This window comes from Palaemon carinicauda, chromosome 14 (assembly GCF_036898095.1).
Source record: "Palaemon carinicauda isolate YSFRI2023 chromosome 14, ASM3689809v2, whole genome shotgun sequence".
Classification (NCBI taxonomy): Eukaryota; Metazoa; Arthropoda; class Malacostraca; order Decapoda; family Palaemonidae; genus Palaemon; species Palaemon carinicauda.
Window position 1 is genome coordinate 110,808,162 of NC_090738.1, and position 22,821 is coordinate 110,830,982.

Here is a 22,821-nt window from a genome sequence, read left to right on the forward strand (position 1 = left end):
GGAGAAGAAATGTGGTAGGACTTAAGGGGGCGAGAGGCGTAAACCAACGTACAGACGTTCCCTCTTTGGTATCGGACGTTTCTCGTCAAGATCGTCCTTACCATAAGACGGGTGAGACTAAGTTCTCCTCGTCCTCCGAAGACTTATCGCACAAGAAACCTTGCCGCAAGGTATCTAGACCCTTAAAGCGAAAGTCAGTCCCTTCAGGACAGGTCCAGCGTCCTGGCTGTAGCCATTGGGGCAGCTCTGACCATTTGCAGTCGTCGGATGACTGTTCGCCTGTTAAGCGAAAGCGTAACACGGGGTCCGAGGGTCTCGGTAGAGGCAATGTTTTGCCAACGCAGACGTTACCGACGTCACGGCCCGTTTCGACTCCCGTTGATCCGAAGTGGGTTGTCCTGCGGGACATGCAGTCTAAGCTTGCCTCCCTTATGGAAGAGTATGACTTTGATCAGGTTCACGATGATCCTTTGCTTGCGGGTCGCCAGTGCGCTGAACGTGACTCTGGCCTTCAGCCGCCTAAACGAGTGTTTTCTCGTCCGTTTGACGTTAGTGCTAACGTTTCTAGTGCTTTGAAACGCGATGCTAGTCGTGTGCCTAGTCATTCACGTCAGTCACGTGACATGGATCCCCCTTTGCTACAGTCTCAGACTGACGTTCAGCTGCTGCCGCCGCAGCCCCGCATTGACGTTCGCCGACCGGCTCCGTTGCCTCGACGTGACGTTGAGCGTCGGTCACCGCAGTCGGAAGTTGTTTTGCCTGCTCAGACTCTGCAGTCAATGCAGGTCCGACGTGATGTCGAGCGTCAATCAACTTCAGCTGTTGTTGTTGGTCAGTCACAAGACTTTCAGTCCTTTCAGCAGCGACGTGACGTCGTTTCCTCTTCTGCTGCTGCTGCTCCGTTGCTTGTTGACATTGCCTGTCAAGCGTTGCCTCCTCGGCATGTCTCTCCGTATCATGAGACTCGGCAGTTGTCGGAGGAAGTTCCGTCGGATGAGGAAGTCGCTGATCCCCTTCCAACTGATATACCTTTGGGGACTTTGTCAGATGGAGAGGAGCCTAGAGTTGCTCAGCCCTCTCTTGATTTTAAAAAGATCATGCTGATTTTTAAGGAACTGTTTCCTGACCATTTTGTGACTGCTGCTCCTCGTTCGCCTCCATCAGAGTTTACGCTAGGCCTAGCTACTTCGACGCTGTCATTTACTAAGCTAGTGCTCTCTCGCTCTTCTAAGAGAGCTTTGCGTTTACTAGGCAACTGGTTGATCACCAGGAGGAGTTTGGGGAAGACAGCCTTTGCTTTCCCCCCTTTTAAACTGGCTTCTAGAGCGAGCGTCTGGTATGACACGGGAGAAGTTCTCGGCTTGGGAGTTCCTGCCTCTGCCCAGGGAGACTTCTCAAGCCTCGTAGACTCTCCCCGTCGCCTGGCCATGAGACGCTCAAAAGTTTGCTGGTCCTCTTCGGACCTTGATCATCTCCTCAAAGGGGTTTATAGGGCCTTCGAAGTTTTTAACTTCTTGGATTGGTCGCTGGGAGCCTTGAGCAGGAAGATCTCTTCGGCCGACCGTGATGTATCCGTGCTAATTATGTCCTGCATGGACAAAGCTATCCGTGATGGCTCTAATGAGCTCGCTGCTACCTTTACGGCAGAAGTCCTTAAGAAGAGGGAGACTCTTTGTTCGTTCCTTTCGGCAGGAGTAACTCCCTGTCAGAGGTCAGAGCTTCTCTTTGCTCCGTTGTCATCTGCCTTGTTCCCTCAGCAGTTGATTAAGGATATCGCAGCTTCTCTGGTGCAGAAGGATACCCACGACTTGATGGCTACGTCAGCGCGTAAGGCTGCTCCTTCATCATCTTATGTCGTTAGACCTAAGCTCGATACTCCAGCAACGAGGTTTATCCCGCCCTTTCGTGGCAGAGCCCCCAGTAAGGGAGGCGCTCGTGCCGATAGTAAGAGAGACAAGAGGAGAGGATCTAAGTCCTCCCGTGGCAGAGTCTGACTGCCCACGTCCTCAGACAGCGGTAGGGGCCAGACTGAACAACTTCTGGCAGGCCTGGGAGAAGAGGGGTGCAGACCGGGAGTCTGTTTTGTTGCTAAAGGAGGGGTACAAAATACCTTTTGTACGGAGACCTCCTCTGGTAAAAGTCCCTGTAGACCTCTCTCCCAGGTATCGAGAGGAGTCAAGGAGACAGGCACTACAGCTGCAGGTGTCTCAGTTGCTAGAGAAGGGAGCGGTGGTGAAAGTCTCGGACCTTCAATCACTGGGATTTTACAACCGTCTCTTCCTAGTACCAAAGCATACAGGAGGTTGGAGGCCGGTGCTGGATGTCAGTGCGCTCAACGTTTTTGTTGTCAAAACAAAATTTACGATGGAGACCACCAAATCCGTTCTAGCAGCGGTCAGAGAGGGAGACTGGATGGTCTCTCTCGACCTGCAGGATGCGTACTTCCACATTCCTATACACCCGGATTCTCAACCGTATCTGAGGTTTGTATACAGGAATGTGGTGTACCAATTCCGAGCACTGTGCTTCGGCCTCAGCCCTGCTCCTCTTGTTTTTACGAGGCTCATGAGAAATGTGGCAAAATTTCTACATTTATCGGAGATTCGAGCCTCCCTGTACCTGGACGACTGGCTGCTCAGAGCGTCGTCCCATCATCGCTGTCTGCAGGACCTTCAATGGACGTTGGATCTTGCAAAGGAGTTGGGACTGTTGGTGAACATAGAGAAGTCTCAGCTGACTCCCTCCCAAACGATTCTCTATTTGGGGATGGAGATTCACAGCCTAGCTTTTCGGGCTTTTCCGTCTGCCACCAGGATAGAGCAAGCCTTGCTCAAAGTCCGCCTCATGCTGAGGAAAGACCATTGCTCTGTGAGAAGTTGGATGAGCCTCCTAGGGACGCTGTCATCCCTGGAACAATTTATCTCTCTAGGGAGACTTCACCTTCGCCCTCTCCAGTTCCATCTAGACTCCCATTGGAACAAGAACAAGACTTTGGAGGCGGTCTCGATCCCGATCTCCGAACCAGTAAAGACGTGCCTGAACTGGTGGGACAGCAATATAGGTCTTCGAGAGGGTCTGTCCCTGGCAGTCAAGAACCCAAACCACGTGTTATTTTCAGACGCGTCGGATTTGGGTTGGGGAGCGACTCTGGACGGTCTGGAATGTTCGGGTCTTTGAACGACAGACCAGAGGAGCCTTCACATCAACTGCAAGGAGCTGTTGGCTGTTCACTTGGCCTTGACGAGTTTCGAGAGTCTTCTTCAAAACAAGGTGGTAGAAGTGAATGCGGACAACACCACACCCTTGGCGTACATCTCCAAGCAAGGAGGCACTCACTCCCACACTCTGTTCGTCATCGCAAGGGACCTCCTCATCTGGTCAAAAGATCGAGGCATCTCACTGTTGACGAGGTTCGTCCAGGGGAAATTGAACGTCTTAGCGGACTGTCTCAGTCGGAGAGGTCAGGTGATCCCTACAGAATGGACCCTCCACAAGGACGTGTGCAAGTGTCTTTGGATGACTTGGGGTCAGCCCACCATAGACCTCTTTGCGACCTCACTGACCAAAAGGCTCCCGACCTATTGCTCTCCAGTCCCAGATCCAGAGGCGGCCCACATAGATGCTTTTCTGTTGGACTGGTCTCACATGGACGCTTACGCATTTCCGCCGTTCAAGATCATCAACAAGGTTTTGCAGAAGTTCGCCTCTCACGAAGGGACAAGGTTGACGTTGGTTGCTCCCCTCTGGCCCGCGAGAGAGTGGTTCACAGAGGTACTTCAATGGCTGGTAGACGTCCCAAGGAGTCTGCCTTTACGGATGGATCTCTTACGGCAGCCCCACGTAAGGAGTCTTCATCAAAGCCTCCCCGCGCTTCGTCTGACTGCCTTCAGACTATCGAAAGACTCTCAAGAGCTCGAGGATTTTCGAAGGAGGCAGCCAGAGCGATCGCGAGGGCTAGGAGATCTACTATCAAGGTCTACCAGTCGAAGTGGGAGGTCTTTAGAGAGTAGTGCAAGTCCTCCTCTATTTCCTCTTCCAGTACCTCTGTAGCCCAAATTGCGGACTTTCTCCTGCATCTGAGAAATGTTCGCTCCCTCTCTGCTCCCACTATTAAAGGTTACAGGAGCATGTTGGCGTCTGTTTTCAGACATAGAGGCTTGGATCTGTCAAATAACAAAGATCTCCAAGATCTCCTTAAGTCCTTCGAGACCTCTAAGGAGCGTCGTATGTCAACTACCGCTTGGAACTTAGACGTGGTCCTAAGGTTCCTAATGTCAGACAGGTTTGAGCCATTGCATTCAGCCTCCCTGAAGGATCTCACCCTCAAGACGCTTTTTTTGGTGTGCTTGGCTTCGGCTAAAAGGGTCAGTGAGATCCATGCTTTTAGTAAGAACATCGGCTTCTCTACAAATAAAGCTACATGTTCGCTTCAACTTGGTTTTTTGGCCAAGAACGAACTGCCTTCTCGTCCTTGGCCTAAATCTTTTGAAATACCTAGTCTGTCAGAAATCGTAGGTAACGAAGTTGAAAGAGTGCTGTGCCCCGTTAGAGCTCTTAAGTTTTACTTAGCTCGAACTAAACCTTTACGAGGTGGTTCTGAGGCCTTATGGTGCTCCGTTAAGAAGCCCTCATTGCCCATGTCTAAAAATGAGTTATCGTACTTTATTAGACTTTTAATCCGGGAGGCACATTCTCATTTAAATGAGAAAGATTGTTGTTTGCTTAAGGTCAAGACACACGAAGTGAGAGCAATAGCAACTTCGGTGGCTTTTAAGCAAAACAGGTCTCTTCGAAGTATTATGGACGCGACCTTTTGGAGGAGCAAGTCGGTGTTCGCTTCATTTTACTTAAAAGACGTCCAGACTCTTTATGAGGACTGCTACACCCTGGGTTCATTCGTTGCAGCGAGTGCAGTAGTGGGTGAGGGTTCTACCACTACATTCCCTTACTCCCAATATCCTTTTAATCTTCTCTTGAAATGTTTTTAATCTTGTCTTGGGTTGTACGGAAGACTAGGAAGTCTTTCGCATCCTTTTTGATTTGGCGGGTGGTCAAATGTTGTTTCTTGAGAGCGCCCAGATTAAGGGTATTGATGAGGTCCTGTTATAGGGGTGTTCGCCCTGGATATAACAGCTCCTGGGAGTCTTTCAGCATCCTGAGAGGATGGCTGGGCTTCGTGAGGAAAGCGGACCAATGAGGCAGAGTAATCGTCAGAGTCAGCTTCCTTGCCAGGTACCTATACTTAAGTTGGTTTTTTATGAAATAATTGTCAAAAAACTCTTGAGCATATACGCCTTTATTGTATTAATACTGGTCTCTACCCACCACCATGGGTGTGAATAAGCTATTATATATTCACCGGCTAAGTTTAATATTTAAAAATGATATTTTGATTATAAAATAAATTTTTGAATATACTTACCCGGTGAATATATTAATTAAAGGCCCTCCCTTCCTCCCCGATAGAGACCCAGCGGACTGAGAAGAACTGGAGATATTGACAAGTATATGCGGTATCTGGCCGATATTCGGCGCTGGTGGGCACACCCGCAACCTTCACGGCGATCGCTCGTGAGTTTTTGGAATCTGTCGAGCCGTCGGAGACGTCAGCTATTATATATTCACCGGGTAAGTATATTCAAAAATTTATTTTATAATCAAAATATCATTTTTTAGAATTTACCTTTATGATTGTTAACTGTAGATAATGTAATGCTATACTAGCTTAACAGTATAACTAAATGAAAATAATTACTTTTCACAAAATATTTTTAATAGTCAAAGAGACCTGAATTTTGCTCTGTATTTTTCCTCTTTTTTCTAATCAATAGAACTTGTACTATTATGGTGTCCTAATCTGTTTTTGAATAAGGCTTTCCAAGTAACTGAAAGAATTTCATATATAGTAATACTTTTTATTGATTTCTTTTAATTGCTTCATCTTACTCTTTCCATTTAGCACATTAGCAGCTTTAAGTCACTGGGCTCCATTTCTAGCAAGCGTCGAATACTTGCCAGAATTTGTGTTTCCCTTCGTAAAATTCTTCCACAGCAACCCATTGCTTTGCTTTGAAGCTGTGACAACAGTTATATGTAAGTAGAGAAGTACAGTATTATAGTATTTTATATCTTTAAGTAATGCACTATATCGGTATCTTCTTTGGCCCAGTGATTTTAAGAATTGTGGTAAATTTAAAGACTGTGTTGATAGTAATGAGGAAGATTGATGCTAATATGTCTTTTTCTTTTGTAGTAAACTGGTGCCAATCATGGTTTGAATTCTGGCCTAAGCCTGGTCTCCTGGTACTTAATGTGATTGAGCAGCTGATCTGTGATAATGATTCTCCCTTACTTGCACACTTGATGAGACTAAAGGTCACAGCTGAGAACTATGCTTGGTCTCTTCTTATAAATGCTTTTTCTAGAGTAAGTGACAATATAAATAATTCTTACTTGAAGTAATAGTCATATTTTTTCCTGATTCTCTTTCCATGTGACGTACATCATAAACCAATTGTATAATTCTCTTAAACTAAATTTACACAGGTTCTTATTTAAATGTATTAAATGCTCAAGATTATAAATTTTAATGTCACAAATGATGGTCATTAGTGTCAAGAGTTCACAAGGGGAAAATAATTCTGCATGCTGATTTACTCCCCAACATTTATTGGGATATGTCAAAATGATTCAAATTGAACTTTGGAGAGGTTGTACACATTTTCACAGACACTTGTTTTTAAGTTTGGTGTTTAAATATTTACCTCTATACTACACAAGAGGTACCTATACTCTTATGAACCATTTTTATTTTTTTATTTTTTAGTGTCTGGAAACTTCTTGTATTGATAGACACTTTACACATTCAGGGAATACTAAAGGTTGTATTGAATTTTTACATTTAACTTTCATTGCATTGGATGATGTGAGTGGTCACTAACTATTATCTTAATGCAATTAAGTTTAAGACTTATCATATACTTGAGTAAGCAGGGTTTCATTTGATCTTTAGGGTATACTGGCTTCATCCTAAGTGGTGAAGTTGGCATTACAAATAAATTTTTGTGTACACAAATACTTGTTTCTTAGCTTGATCTTCATAATCACTCTTCCTAATGTACAAGCTAGAACGGGGAATCTAGTACAACATAAATACCAAAGAAATATTGTTGCCCTCCTCTAGTGCCAGGGTTTATTATCATGCAAAGCATGGACTTGGTGTGTGTATAAGGACACCCTTGAGTTTATACACTATTGAGCTTAACGCAGGAGCTCTAATGCTGATATTGTCTGGCTATTGATGACACACCATACCTGAGAACCATCAGTACAGCTGTTGATGATACTACCTGTGCACCAACTTTCATCTAGCCAGCATCTTTCAAAACCAGTTGCCAAATCAATAAGAAGCTTCTATTTTGAAATGAGGAATCTTTGTCTACTGTTAGTAACAAGATTCAAGTCATGATTAGTTATCCACTATTCTTTATATTGTAATATCATTAATGTAATAAGGGTTAATTTTATGTTCAATTTCACTGTCGATAATTTATTGTGATCGTTTTGCTTTTGATTCATATGGTGTAATTAGCCCTATATTCTTGGCTTCCTTGACAAGATGGAGTTTCTTAGTTTATTTTGTATCACCTATGAGTATTCCAGTGTTAAAATTCAGTGCCCCTTCTTTAATTTTATAAAGTTTCACAATTACTTGCTGTAAAATATTTAACTTGCATAGCCTATCAACTTCCCTTTTTCAATATTTAACTTAGCCGGTGATTATATAAGCTGCAGCTCTGCTCCTCGACAGAAAACTCTACGGAAAAAATCCGCCAGCGATCGCTATGCAGGTAGGGGGTGTACTTCAACAGCGCCATCTGTCGTGCAGGTACTCAGTACTCATTGTAAACAAAGAACTCAATTTTCTCTCTGTCGTGCTACCGGCAAGACCTACTAATTCGCTGTTGCTAACTGGATTTGTTTTCACAACTATTTGGTGAAGTACACTATTCTAGTTTTAAGCTTTCGCTGTGCAGGCTTTCTCTTCAATAAATCCTTGCATTCTTTTGTTGATTTCAGATTATTTGTTGATGACTTTGGATAGTTTTTGAATTCCCCTTTGACCAATTCAAAATGGCTGACCCTTCTCAAGTCCCAAAATTCAGGAAGTGTAATGCTAGGGACTGTTCAAGGCGTCTTCCGAAGGCCTCTATCGATCCTCACACCGTTTGTTCCAATTGTCGGGATAAAACCTGTCAATTGGAAGATCGATGTGAGGAATGCGTTGGGCTTTCGGAATTCGATTTTATCGAATTCCAAAAATATACACGTAGGCTAGAGAGAGATAGAGTCAGGAGAAGTTCATCTCGTTCTGTTGATTTTTCCTCTCCTCATGCCCCACAACCTATTCCTTCCCCTGTAGTGGTTGCTCCCGATCCCCCTTCTGGCACTCAGGAACCTTCGATGGCTGACATGATGCGTGCCATCCAAGCTCTGGGTGAGAGAGTTGAGTCCCTGGCGAGTGACCGTAACCAGCTCATGGCGGACGTGAAGGAGCTGAAGTGTAAAAGTGCAGTGGGAAGTGGTAAAGTGAGTGATAGTGTTGTGGATAGTGTTGCGCTTGAGGGTTCGTCTGTTCGTGCCTGTCGTCCTCCTAGTCCGGGACCTCTTGCAAGCTCCCAAGTCCAGGGGAGAAGCAATGTCGTATGACCAATGGGTTCGAGAGGCTTTAATCAGCGAACAGACGTTCCCTCCGTGGTTTCGGGCGTATCTACCCAAGATCGCCCCACCCACACAAAGACGAGAGAGCCCATTTATTCCTCGTCTGCGGAAGAGGTTTCTCGTAAGAAACCATGGACCAAGGTCTCACGACCTCTTAAGCGCAAGTCGGTCCCTTCCGCGCAAGTCCAACGGCCCAGTTGTAGCCACTGGGTCAGTTCGGACTCGCTGCAGTCTTCCGATGACTGCTCACCTCCTAAGAGAGGCAAAGCGGTACCGCCTCAGGCAGTCACACCGTCTGTCGCCGCACCTGCTCCTGCAGACCCTAAGTGGTCTTTGCTGCAGACCATGCAGTCCCAGTTAACGTCTCTGATGCAGGACTTTCGTGCGGAGAAGGTTGCTGCTGCACCAGCCTCTTGCCTACAACCAACCACACACTCGGTTGTGCGTCCTGTGGACGCTGAGGCAACCTTCTTGCGCACTCCAGTTGAGAGAGTTCCGCCACCCATGCGTTCCAGTGTACCCTGCCAGCCGCATGTTGACGTTCAGCGACGCACGGAGCCTTCCGTTGACGTTCGCGAGACACAACAACAGTCAGAGTTGTTTTGTTTTGACGCGGTGCGTCAACCTCCGCAACCCAGTGTGGTTGCCACTGCTCGCCCGCATCTGGCTAGACAGTCTGGAGTAGACGCTGTGCGTCCCCGCGCTGCTATGGTTGTTGCCAGCTCACAGACTGGGCAACAGTTCCATGACGTTGCGTCCGGTTCAGTCACGCGTGCACCCGTGCGACCGGACTCAGCTAACCAGCCGATACCTACTCCATTGCCGCTTCCTCCTCAATACTCGGATGATGGACTCTCTGATGATGACGATGCGGCACACGTTGATGAACCACATTCGGACCTTGACGAGCCCAAGTCCACGCAACCCTCTTTGGACTTTAGAAAAGTTCTTGCTCTGTTCAAAGAGATGTTTCCGGACCAGTTTGTGTCTGTGGCTCCGCGCTCTCCTCCGTCAGAGTTTGCTTTAGGTACGCAGTCATCCTCGCCTGCCTTTACTAGACTCGTACTCGCACGCTCGTCCAAGAGAGCTTTACGAGTTATAGGAGAGTGGATGCAGTCCAAAAAGAGTCTAGGGAAGACAGCCTTTACGTTTCTCCCTGCTAAACTCTCTTCCAGATCGAGCGTCTGGTATGCCACGGGAGAAGTTCTCGGCTTGGGAGTTCCTGCCTCTGCCCAGGGCGACTTCTCAAGTCTTGTAGACTCTCCCCGCAGGCTAGCCATGAGACGCTCTAAGATATGCTGGTCACCTTCGGACCTAGACCATCTGTTGAAAGGGATATTTAGAGCCTTCGAGGTCTTCAACTTTTTAGACTGGTGTTTGGGAGCTTTGAGCAGGAAGATCTCTCCGACTGAGAAGGAATCTTCCTTGCTCATCATGTCCTGCATGGACAAGGCCATACGTGACGGGTCTAGTGAGCTTGCTGCATCGTTCGTATCCGGAGTCCTCAAGAAGCGTGAGAACCTTTGCTCTTTCCTGTCAGCTGGAGTGACACCTTGTCAAAGATCCGAACTTCTGTTTGCTCCTCTATCTAAGTGCCTTTTTCCAGAGGACTTGATCAAGGAGATTGCTGCTTCTTTGATACAGAAGGACACCCATGACCTGGTTGCGTCCTCTGCCCGCAAAGCCACCCCTTTGCCTACTGTGTCAGCTAGACCAAGGATGGACACTCCAGCGTCCCGATTTATTCCGCCCTTTCGTGGCAGAGCCTCCAGCAGAGGAGGTGCTCGTGCCGAAGGGAGACGTGGGAAGAAGAAAGGAACCAAGTCCTTTAAAGGCAGAGTCTGACTGCCAGCTTCTTCAGACAGCAGTGGGAGCCAGACTCAAGAACTTCTGGCAGACCTGGGAGAAGAGAGGTGCAGATGCACAATCTGTGAAGTTGCTCAGAGAGGGGTACAAGATCCCGTTTGTACGAAAACCCCCTCTAGCAACGTCTCCCATCGATCTCTCTCCCAGGTACAGAGAGGAAGACAAGAGACGAGCATTGAAACAGGAGGTGTCTCTCTTACTAGAAAAGGGAGCGGTAGTCAAAGTCCTGGACCATCAAACCCCGGGCTTCTACAACCGTCTCTTCTTAGTGGCAAAGAAGACAGGAGGGTGGAGGCCGGTGCTAGACGTCAGTGCGCTGAATGTCTTTGTCATAAAGCAGACGTTCGCCATGGAGACCACAAAGTCCGTTCTAGCAGCGGTCAGATGGGAAGACTGGATGGTCTCTTTAGACCTAAGGGACGCATACTTTCACGTCCCCATCCACCCAGACTCCCAACCTTTTCTGAGATTCGTTTGCGAAAAGGTTGTCTACCAGTTTCAAGCCCTGTGCTTTGGCCTAAGCACAGCTCCTCTTGTGTTTACGAAGCTGATGAGGAATGTAGCCAAATTCCTTCATTTAGCGGACATCAGAGCCTCCCTCTATTTGGACGACTGGCTTCTAAGAGCTTCTTCCAGTCGTCGCTGTCTGAAGGATCTAAAGTGGACTCTAGATCTGACCAAGGAATTGGGTCTCCTGGTCAATATGGAAAAGTCTCAAGTGGTCCCATCCCAAACTATTGTGTATTTAGGGATGGAGATTCACAGTCTAGCTTTTCGGGCTTTTCCGTCGGCCCCCAGAACAAGTCAAGCCCAGTTATGCATCCAGAACATGCTGAAGAAGGAACGATGTTCAGTCAGGCAGTGGATGAGTCTGATAGGGACACTATCATCCCTGGAACAGTTCGTATCGTTAGGAAGACTACACCTCCGTCCTCTTCAGTATCACCTAGCTTTTTACTGGGAAAAGGACAAGACGCTAGAAGCGGTCTCGATCCCCATTTCCGAGAAGATGAAGTTTTCCCTGACTTGGTGGAAGGACAGTATCAGCCTCAGAGAGGGTCTGCCCCTGGCTGTTCAGACTCCCAACCACGTTCTCTTCTCGGACGCATCGGACACGGGCTGGGGCGCGACATTAGACGGTCGGGAATGCTCGGGAACTTGGAACTCGAGTCAAAGAACAATGCATATCAACTGCAAGGAGCTACTGGCAGTTCATCTGGCCTTGAAAAGCTTCAAGTCTCTCCTTCAAGGCAAAGTGGTGGAGGTGAACTCGGACAACACCACGGCTTTAGCGTACATCTCCAAGCAAGGAGGGACACACACTATGACGTTGTACGAGATCGCAAGGGACCTCCTCACCTGGTCAAAAGATCTAAACATTTCACTAGTAACGAGGTTCATCCAAGGCAACTTGAATGTCATGGCAGATTGCCTCAGTCGAAAGGGACAAATCATTCCAACAGAATGGACCCTACACAAGGATGTGTGCAAGAGACTTTGGGCCACATGGGGACAGCCTACCATAGATCTCTTTGCAACCTCGATGACCAAGAGGCTCCCAATATATTGCTCACCAATCCCGTACCCAGCAGCAGTTCATATAGATGCCTTTCTCCTAGATTGGTCACATCTAGACCTATATGCATTCCCCCCGTTCAAGATTGTCAACAAGGTACTGCAGAAGTTCGCCTCTCACGAAGGGACAAGGTTGACGTTAGTTGCTCCCCTCTGGCCCGCGAGAGAATGGTTCACCGAGGTACTTCGATGGCTAGTGGACGTTCCCAGAACGCTTCCTCTAAGGGTGGACCTTCTACGTCAGCCACACGTAAAGAAGGTACACCAAGGCCTCCACGCTCTTCGTCTGACTGCCTTCAGACTATCGAAAGACTCTCGAGAGCTAGAGGCTTTTCGAAGGAGGCAGCCAGGGCGATTGCTAGAGCAAGGAGGACATCCACCCTTAGAGTCTACCAATCGAAGTGGGAAGTCTTCCGAAACTGGTGCAAGTCAGTATCAGTATCCTCGACCAGTACCTCTGTAACTCAAATAGCTGACTTCCTTTTATACCTGAGGAAAGAACGATCTCTTTCAGCTCCCACTATCAAGGGTTACAGAAGCATGTTGGCATCAGTCTTCCGTCACAGAGGCTTAGATCTTTCCAACAACAAAGATCTACAGGACCTCCTTAAGTCTTTTGAGACCACGAAGGAGCGTCGTTTGGCTACACCTGGTTGGAATTTAGACGTGGTACTAAGATTCCTCATGTCAGAAAGGTTCGAGCCGCTACAATCAGCCTCCCTTAAAGATCTCACTTTAAAGACTCTTTTCCTGGTTTGCTTAGCCACAGCTAAAAGAGTCAGTGAGATTCACGCCTTCAGCAGGAACATCGGATTTTCATCTGAAACGGCTACATGTTCTCTACAACTTGGTTTTCTAGCCAAAAACGAGCTACCTTCTCGTCCTTGGCCGAAATTGTTTGATATTCCAAGCCTATCAAATATGGTTGGAAATGAACTAGAAAGAGTCTTATGCCCTGTGAGAGCTCTTAAGTTCTATTTAAGACGAACTAAACCTTTACGAGGACAGTCAGAAGCTTTATGGTGTTCAGTTAAGAAACCATCTTTGCCTATGTCAAAGAACGCTTTATCTTATTTTATCAGACTGTTAATACGAGAAGCTCATTCACATCTGAGTGAAGAAGACCAAGCTGTGCTGAAGGTAAGGACACATGAAGTTAGAGCTGTCGCAACTTCAGTGGCCTTTAAACAAAATAGATCTCTGCAAAGTATAATGGACGCAACCTATTGGAGAAGCAAGTCAGTGTTCGCGTCTTTTTATCTTAAAGATGTCCAGTCTCTTTACGAGAACTGCTACACCCTGGGACCATTCGTAGCAGCGAGTGCAGTAGTGGGTGAGGGCTCAACCACTACAATCCCCTAATTCCATAACCTTTTTAATCTTTCTCTTGAAATGTTTTTATTGTTGTTTTTGGGTTGTCCGGAAGGCTAAGAAGCCTTTCGCATCCTGGTTGATTTGGCGGGTGGTCAAATTCTTTTCTTGAGAAGCGCCTAGATTAGAGGTTTTGATGAGGTCCTGTGGTATGGGTTGCAACCCTTCATACTTCAGATCCTAGGGGTCGCTCACCATCCTAAGAGGATCGCGAGGCTCCGTAAGGAAGACGTACTTAAAAAGGCAGAGTAATTGTTCAAGTCGACTTCCTTACCAGGTACTTATTTATTTTATTTTTGTTATTTTGATAACTTCTAAAATGAAATAAAAAATCCTTAGCTCATAATAATGTAAACATTTATTGCTGGTCTCTACCCACCCCCCTGGGTGTGAATCAGCTTATATAATCACCGGCTAAGTTAAATATTGAAAAATGTTATTTTGATAATAAAATAAATTTTTGAATATACTTACCCGGTGATTATATATTAAAGGACCCTCCCTTCCTCCCCAATAGAGACGCAGTGGACCGAGGAGAAAATTGAGTTCTTTGTTTACAATGAGTACTGAGTACCTGCACGACAGATGGCGCTGTTGAAGTACACCCCCTACCTGCATAGCGATCGCTGGCGGATTTTTTCCGTAGAGTTTTCTGTCGAGCAGCAGAGCTGCAGCTTATATAATCACCGGGTAAGTGTATTCAAAAATTTATTTTATTATCAAAATAACATTTTTTATACTTTACTAGCTAAATATACGAATGTTTGTTTGTTCAGTTACTGGCGTATTTCATATTTTCATCCCTTTTATCATGGTTAGCTTAGGAGTGTCTATATACAGTAATGGTTAAGAAATTATATGGGGCTTTTGGTCTAGCCTTATTGCTAACCCATATTTATGGGTGGCTTGAGTAGCTGAAGTTTGTGTACTCTATCTTATTTTACTAATAATTATTCTATTGATTACCATTATTTGATTGGTAACTTTCAGCTGTTAATTGCTAATAACAATTAATGAGAGTTGTTACCTGACTTACGTAAATTTTGAATGGTATGCTTAAATGCATCAGCAATCATATTAAATGCAATGTAGTCAAAATGACAAACATCATGTATATCCACCAATTACTACACTGAGGACCTTAGACCTTCACTATAGATCTAAAAGATGCTTGACACCTCCCTACCTTACCTTGCGTTTCAGCTAGGGAGGAGTGTATGCAGGTTCAAAGTGATGCCTTGGCCTCAATATTGCCTCTAGAGTATTCACAAAACTAGCAAAGTTAGTGATCAGACTTATGCAGTTACAAGGATTTCAGGTCATCTATTTTGACGACTGTGTGTTTTGGGCAGATACAAATGAATTATGCCTCCCTTAGACAATTCATATCTTGCAAGTTCTTCAGGATCTAGATTTCCTGATCAACTTCACAAAAACAAGAAAGATATTTTAAGGACTTGGCCTTCAATGGAATATATTAAAAGCTGCCAAAAGCATCTCAGCAGAGAACTCTAAGGTTAGATTTTATAAATCTTCAGGCCATACACCACATCAAATGCCCTTAACATGTCAGTCCCATAGGTCCCTTCCTGCTTCATACAGACACACCCCAGTCAGGTTAAGGTCTTTCAGAGGAGACCTATGTGTTGAAATAAATGTGTTGGAACTGATTTCAGTCTTCCTGATGCTGAAGAGACTCAGTCCAAGTAAGAACTCTCATCAAGATTTTCATTGACAACCGGCAGCAGTATGGGGATCCTGCTTGAGATTTCTCAATACAGTGATTTTTCCAATTATGAAGTTCCTTCACGAGAGGAAGTTGTTCCTCTCTCAATTCCATCTAGTTGGGTCTCTCAATGTAATAGAGGACTCGCTTCAGACAGAAAATCCTACATACTGAAAAGTCCTTGGATCAGAGCTCTTTCCAAGAGATCCTAGAGTTTGTTCCAGATCCCCAAATAGACCTGTTTGTAACAAAAGAGAACCACAAGCTTCCATTCTACATAATTTTGAACATGAATTCTCAGGAAGTGGAAAAAGATGCCTTGATTGTGGTTTTGCACTGATGGTCATTGTTTCATCTGCCTCCTCCAAGTTTGATTTTGAGGGCTTCGATTATCCTTCAGGTCCAGCGACAGCTGTGCTTGTAACTCCACTTTGCCAGAACAAGTTCATGGTATTTACTGCTCAAGCGTCTGATACCTAGGTTACACCTGCTTTGATTGGCACAGCTGTATCAGAAAATAGGAAGTAGGACTATCTTTGTTAGTTTCTTTCCAACTCAGATCCTTCATGCTTAGATTTCTCTCCCTTATATAACACTGGAATACTCGTAGGTGATACAAAATAAACTAAGCAACTCCATCCCTGTGGCCACGGGGGCATAAAAACAATTAGAATAGCGCCAACGTTATCCCTGCGTGTCGTAAGAGGCGACTAAAAGGGACGGGACGAGGGGGCTGGGAACCCCCTCTCCTGTATAAAAATCCTGTGAGACATCATCAAAGAGATGGAGCTGGGGGGAGAGTGACTGCTCCCCGCACTCTAGTTTTGGGGTGTTTGAATGTGCGTGGATGTTGTACGATAGAGAGTAAAAGATGTGAGATTGGAAGTATGTTTAGAAGTAGAAGGATGGATGTATTGGCCTTGTGTGAGACAAAGATGAAAGGAAAGGGTGAAGTGTCTGGGATTGAAAGGGGAAGAGCGAGAGAGGGTGTGGTTTTATTGCTGAGTGAATGGATGACAGGTAAAGTAGTGGAATGGAAGGAGATATCATCTATGTTAATGTGGGTAAGGGTTAGGTTGGGTAGGGAATGTTGGGCGTTTGTCAGTGTGTATGGGCCAGGTAGTGAGAAAAGTGAAGAAGAGCGGAATGAGTTCTGGAATGAATTAACTAGGTGTGTAGAAGGACTGGGTAGAAGGAATTATGTAGTTGTCATGGGTGACTTAAATGCTAGAGTGGGCGCTGGAGAGGTAGAAGGTGTCATTGGGAAGTATGGCGTACCAGGTAAAAATGAGAGTGGTGAGAGACTGGTAGATATGTGTGTTGAACAAGAGATGGTAATAAGTGCTAGCTTTTTTAAAAAGAAAGATAAAAATAAGTATACATGGGTAAGAGTGGCAAATGGAAGAGTAGTAGAAAGGGCATTAACGGATTATGTGTTGATAACTAAAAGAATGTTTGGAAGATTGAAAGACGTGCACGTGTTTAGGGGTATGGCTAACGGTATGTCTGATCATTTTTTTGTGGAAGGAAAATTAGTTGTAGCAAAAGAGTGGGGGAATAGAGTAGGTGGATGTAAAAGGGAGGTAGTGAGGGTTGAAGAGCTAATAAAACCGGGGGTAAAAAGTAAATATCAGGGAAGGTTGAAAATGGCATATGACGAGGTGAGAGTAAGAGAAACTGGTAATTTAGAGGAGGAGTGGAAGTTAGCAAAAGAAAATTTTGTTGGGATTGCAAGTGATGTATGTGGCAAGAAGGTTGTTGGAGGCAGCATGAGGAACGGCAGTGAATGGTGGAATGAAGGAGTGAAGGTAAAAGTGGAGGAGAAAAAGAGGGCTTTTGAAGAATGGCTGCAGAGTAATAGTATAGAGAAGTATGAAAAATATAGAGAGAAAAATGTGGAAGTAAAGCGCAAGGTACGTGAGGCAAAGAGGGCAGCTGACCTGAGGTGGGGTCAGGGACTGGGTCAGTCATATGAAGAGAATAAGAAGTTTTGGAAAGAAGTGAAGAGAGTAAGGAAGGCCGACGCAAGAATTGAAGAGACAGTGAAAGATGGAAATGGAAGGTTGATAAAAGGAGAGGAGGCAAGGAAAAGGTGGGCGGAATATTTTGAAAGTTTGCTGAATGTTGAGGATAATAGGGAGGCAGATATAATTGCTGTTCCAGGTGTTGAGGTGCCAATGATGGGAGATGAGAATGAGAGAGAGATTACAATAGAGGAAGTGAGGAGAGCACCAGATGAAACGAGAGTAGGAAAAGCATCTGGTATGGATGGTGTGAAAGCAGAGATGTTGAAGGAAGGGGGTGTGACTGTACTTGAATGGTTGGTGAGATTGTTTAATATGTGTTTTGTGTTGTCAATGGTACCAGTAGATTGGGTCTGTGCATGTATTGTACCACTATATAAGGGTAAGGGAGATGTGCATGAGTGTTGTAATTCAAGAGGTATTAGTTTGTTGAGTGTAGTTGGAAAAGTGTATGGTAGAGTAATGATTAATAGGATTAAGGATAAAACAGAGAATGCAATCTTAGAAGTACAGGGTGGTTTTAGAAGAGGTAGGGGTTGTATGAATCAGATTTTTACAGTTAGGCAGATATGCGAGAAATATTTAGCAAAAGGTAAGGAGGTGTATGTTGCGTTTATGGATCTGGAGAAAGCATATGATAGTGTTGATAGGGAAGCAATGTGGAATGTGATGAGGTTATATGGAGTTGGTGGAAGGTTGTTGCAAGCAGTGAAAAGTTTCTACAAAGGTAGTAAAGCATGTGTTAGAATAGGAAATGAAGTGAGCAATTGGTTTCCGGTGAGAGTGGGGCTGAGACAGGGATGTGTGATGTCGCCGTGGTTGTTTAACTTGTATGTTGATGGAGTGGTGAGAGAGGTGAATGCTCGAGTGCTTGGACGAGGATTAAAACTGGTAGGCGAGAATGATCATGAATGGGAGGTAAATCAGTTGTTGTTTGCAGATGATACTGTACTGGTAGCAGACACAGAAGAGAAGCTTGACCGACTAGTGACAGAATTTGGAAGGGTGTGTGAGAGAAGGAAGTTGAGAGTTAATGTGGGTAAGAGTAAGGTTATCAGATGTACGAGAAGGGAAGGTGGTGCAAGGTTGAATTTCATGTTGAATGGAGAGTTACTTGAGGAGGTGGATCAGTTTAAGTACTTGGGGTCTGTTGTTGCAGCAAATGGTGGAGTGGAAGCAGATGTACGTCAGAGAGTGAATGAAGGTTGCAAAGTGTTGGGGGCAGATAAGGGAGTAGTAAAAAATAGAGGGTTGGGCTTGAATGTAAAGAGAGTTTTATATGAGAAAGTGATTGTACCAACTGTGATGTATGGATCGGAGTTGTGGGGAATGAAAGTGATGGAGAGACAGAAATTGAATGTGTTTGAGATGAAGTGTCTAAGGAGTATGGCTGGTGTATCTCGAGTAGATAGGGTTAGGAACGAAGTGGTGAGGGTAAGAATGGGTGTAAGAAATGAGTTAGCGGCGAGAGTGGATATGAATGTGTTGAGGTGGTTTGGCCATGTTGAGAGAATGGAAAATGGCTGTCTGCTAAAGAAGGTGATGAATGCAAGAGTTGATGAAAGAAGTACAAGAGGAAGGCCAAGGTTTGGGTGGATGGATGGAGTGAAGAAAGCTCTGGGTGATAGGAGGATAGATGTGAGAGAGGCAAGAGAGGGTGCTAGAAATAGGAATAAATGGCGAGCGATTGTGACGCAGTTCCGGTAGGCCCTGCTGCTTCCTCCGGTGCCTTAGATGACCGCGGAGGTAGCAACAGTAGGGGATTCAGCAGTATGAAGCTTCATCTGTGGTGGATAATGTGGGAGGTTGGGCTGTGGCACCCAAGCAGTACCAGCTGAACTCGGCTGAATCCCTGGTTAGGCTGGAGGAACGTAGAGAGTAGAGGTCCCCTTTTTTTGTTTTGTTTCATTGTTGATGTCGGCTACCCCCCAAAATTGGGGGAAGTGCCTTTGGTATATGTATGTATGTATATACGGCAGGGAATCCTCAGCTCACAACCCGACATATGTTAACCTACAAGAAGTCTTCATCCACTAGACAATACCAGTCATTGTGGAAGGCATGGATGATATTTCTAAGGGAAAGGTCACTATGTCATATAACTTCGGATTTTGTGGCTCCCTTTTTGGTCCACTCCTTTGAGGATAGAAAACCTAAGCCATCAACAATTCTATCATACAAATCGCCATTTGATAGAACCTCTCAAGTGGGCTGTTGGCGTGAATTTAGACAGACTTGTTTCATAAGATTACCCAGTCCTTTGCTCTACATCAATCATCTTCATCAACCCCTGCAGTATCTTGATCTCTGGATAAAGGTAGTAGGTTGGCCAGGGCACCACCCACCCATTGACCACCGCTTGAGAGTTATGGGGTCCTTTGACTGGCCAGACAGTACTACATTGGATCCTTCGCTCTGGTTACGGTTCATTTTCCATTTACTTACACATACACCAAATAGTCTGGCCCATTCTTTACATAGTTTTCTCTGTCCTCATTCACCTGACAACACAGATTACCAAACAATTCTTTTCTCAAAGGGTTAACGACTGCACTGTAATTGTTCAGTGGCCACTTTCCTCTTGGTAAGGGTAGAAGAGACTCTTTAGCTATGGTAAGCAGCTCTTCTAGGAGAAAGACATTCCAATATCAAACCATTGTTCTCTAGTTTTGGGTTGTGCCATAACTGCTGTACCATGGTCTTTCACTGTCTTGGGTTAGAGTTCTCTTGTTTGAGGGTACACTCGGGCACACTATTCTATCTTGTTTCTCTTCCTCTTGTTTTGTTAAAGTTTTTATAGTTTATATAGGAAATATTTATTTTGATGTTACTGTTCTTAAAATACTTTAATTTTTCCTTGTTTCCTTTCGTCACTGGGCCATTTTCCCTGTTGGAGCCATGGGCATATAGCATCCTGCTTTTCCAACTAGGGTTGTATCTTAGCAAGTAATAATAATAATAATAGGGGGGATGAGTTTTTGGCAAGTTTAGATCATTCTTCTATCTCTTGAATAATTGACATAAAGAAATATTTCCTATAGCTTTAGCCTCAGGAGCTTGCAGCCTTTTAGAGATGAGAGTTTATTACCATCTTTCCAAGTCGTCTGTTAATCTTGACTCTTGGTCTTCTATAGTTAGCTAAAACAAAAACCATCTTCAGAGATGGGATTTGCTTTATATTATTGCACTAAAATCAAGAGATGGCAACCTCTGTCTACCCTGCAATGATACCTGAAGTGCTCCATGTCTTCAGAAGGTAGTGTGGTTCAGAATAATAGGACTAACAAATCCCTTTCAACTGGGGATATCTGTATTCTAATGACATTCCTTTTTTAAACAAATCTAATCCGCTCTCCATCCGTAAAACCATGATGTAAGAAAATTGGTTTTTCACTAGTATTCTTTGCTATTATTCAGTTTCAGGACATCTAGAGCTTGGTCTGTGCCTAGAGTATTTATTAATCACTTTTGTACATAAATCAAATTCAAGTAGTGTAACATTTATGTGTATTACTCAGCTTCTTTGTGACTCCTACAAAGAGAAACCAAAGAGGGGAAGGGCCACATCCAGGCACTTCAACAAAAGCATAATGGGAGATGTCCAATCTTTCTCTGGAGTTTTCCCTTATGAGGCGAGTGTAAGAATTGTTAGTTTTTCTTCTCATCTATACGTACATGGTTAAGTTGTTTGCTTGGTTGTAAACCGTTGTCCTTGATAGTGCACATCTAATCGGTTAATGCTCTGGTATTAGTGCTGAGACCGCACAGCACATTAAACCCCCCCCCCCCCTCAAAAAAAAAAAAAAAAAAAAAAAAAAAGCTTATGACAAAGGAAAGCCCTATTTTTGGGGAGGTGCTGTGTGGTCTCCAAGACCCTCCCTCAGTAATCTCATGCAGGGAAGTGGGACAATTGATTCTCACTTTGAGTTTGAAAAATGGCTGCTGGTAAGAAGCTGGTGTGCAGGTAGCATTGTCTCCAGTTATAGTAATGGTTCTCAGGATGAAGCATCATAGATAGCCAGACGATTTCATCATGGGAGGTGCTGTGTCGAGTTTACTAGCGCCTAAACTTTAAGGTCTCCTTTAAACATACCGAGTCCATGTTTTGCATGTTGATACGCTGGCCCTAGAAGATAAACAAAATTTTTGGTATTTATTCATATTGGATTATCTGTTAGCCTTTTAGAGGAAAGTCCTTGGAGAACTCGCAGCATCTCCCGAGAAATAAGTTTCTCATTTGTCAAAACCACTTTTAGCTTAACAGTTTTTGTCCAAGCCCTCTAGAACAACATTGCAAAGTACCGAGACTTCTTACTTGATAAACCAGGGGTTGGCTGTTAGTTAGAAATAGTTTGTTATGATACACTTAAATTTTGGAAGTAAATGCATGTGTTTAGTGTTTTATATTGAAATATACTGGTACTTAAAATAAAGTGTTTTTCCAAAATTTATTATCTGAAAATGTATTTACTCAACAGGTTGTTTCTAATGAGGATTGGCTTGTGCTTTGGGACCATATACTTTCTAACCCTCCTGCTTTTCTTCCATGCATAGCAGCTGCATTTATACTGAAATCCAGACAAACCCTCCTCACTTGTTCGGACTCATACGAAGTCAAGGTGGGCTTTTTATTTTGTGGTTTCAAGGCCCTACCAATAATATTTCTTTCTCAATTTTAACTCCTTTGTGTTCAGTTTAATAATAATTTTTGCAAAATACAGTAGATGCTTATTGAAAATCAACATCAGGTCATATATTGCCTTTTCAAGCTGTATAGTACCTGTGGAAAAAATGTAAAGTTTCCTGGAAAGTATCAAGTCATCAGCCTTTATGTAGGTTAGATAACCATGATGTATAAGAAAGTGTCTTAATTTTTTTTATTTAGTTACAGATCAGTTCTAATTTGCTCATGAAGTGATATTAAGATATAATAGAACTTTGATTTAGTTGTTAGTGAAGACCTGCAGTGGACGTTTGTGCTGATTTTGGCTATTTTCAGATGTATCTTAGTCAAGAATCTTGGATGTCGGTCAAACCGGTTTTAGATAAAGCATACATTCTGTATGCTAGAAGCAGCAGCACCAGTCTTCCTAAGGATAAGTTTGGTCAGTTTACTCCTCTTCCCAGGGGAGGTCTACCAATCTTCAACATTGGACCAAGAGATGCCAGAGATGAAGAGGTGAAATTAAAAAAAGTTTCAGAAGTTTATCAGTAGTATGGCATATTTGTACAGTAATATATAATTTTAGGGTTTGTAGTTCTTTTACCGATGTAATATTTTTACTTTATAGAGAGAAAGAGTAGAGCGAAGTCTTCGCACTAAGAGTGCTGGCCTCCCATCTCCATTATGCCAGACTGTCAGCAGGAGCCCTAGAACTGATGGAATATTCTCCAAACAGCAAGAAGATATGGGTAATTATTATGTTAATAGGTAGTTTCACCAAGCAACAATATCAAATTGCAGTACTTGGACTTTAAAAGGGCAAGTCCAAAGGATTTGTTTTCAGTACAGTGTACTGAAATTTATATATTATTCAA

General features: G+C 44.3%; 1 protein-coding gene across 5 annotated transcripts in view; it reads left to right on the forward strand.

Annotated features, from left to right (window-relative positions):
• Nucleotides 1–22,821, forward strand: part of LOC137653612 (TBC1 domain family member 31-like) — a 125,485-nt gene that overhangs the window by 86,013 nt on the left and 16,651 nt on the right. For all 5 annotated transcript variants that reach the window (XM_068387163.1, XM_068387162.1, XM_068387160.1 and 2 more), the window contains exons 12-16: nucleotides 5,960–6,093; nucleotides 6,254–6,426; nucleotides 21,762–21,902; nucleotides 22,283–22,462; nucleotides 22,575–22,695. In XM_068387163.1, the coding sequence (XP_068243264.1) occupies nucleotides 5,960–6,093; nucleotides 6,254–6,426; nucleotides 21,762–21,902; nucleotides 22,283–22,462; nucleotides 22,575–22,695 (749 nt within the window). The remainder of the gene's footprint in view (nucleotides 1–5,959; nucleotides 6,094–6,253; nucleotides 6,427–21,761; nucleotides 21,903–22,282; nucleotides 22,463–22,574; nucleotides 22,696–22,821) is intronic.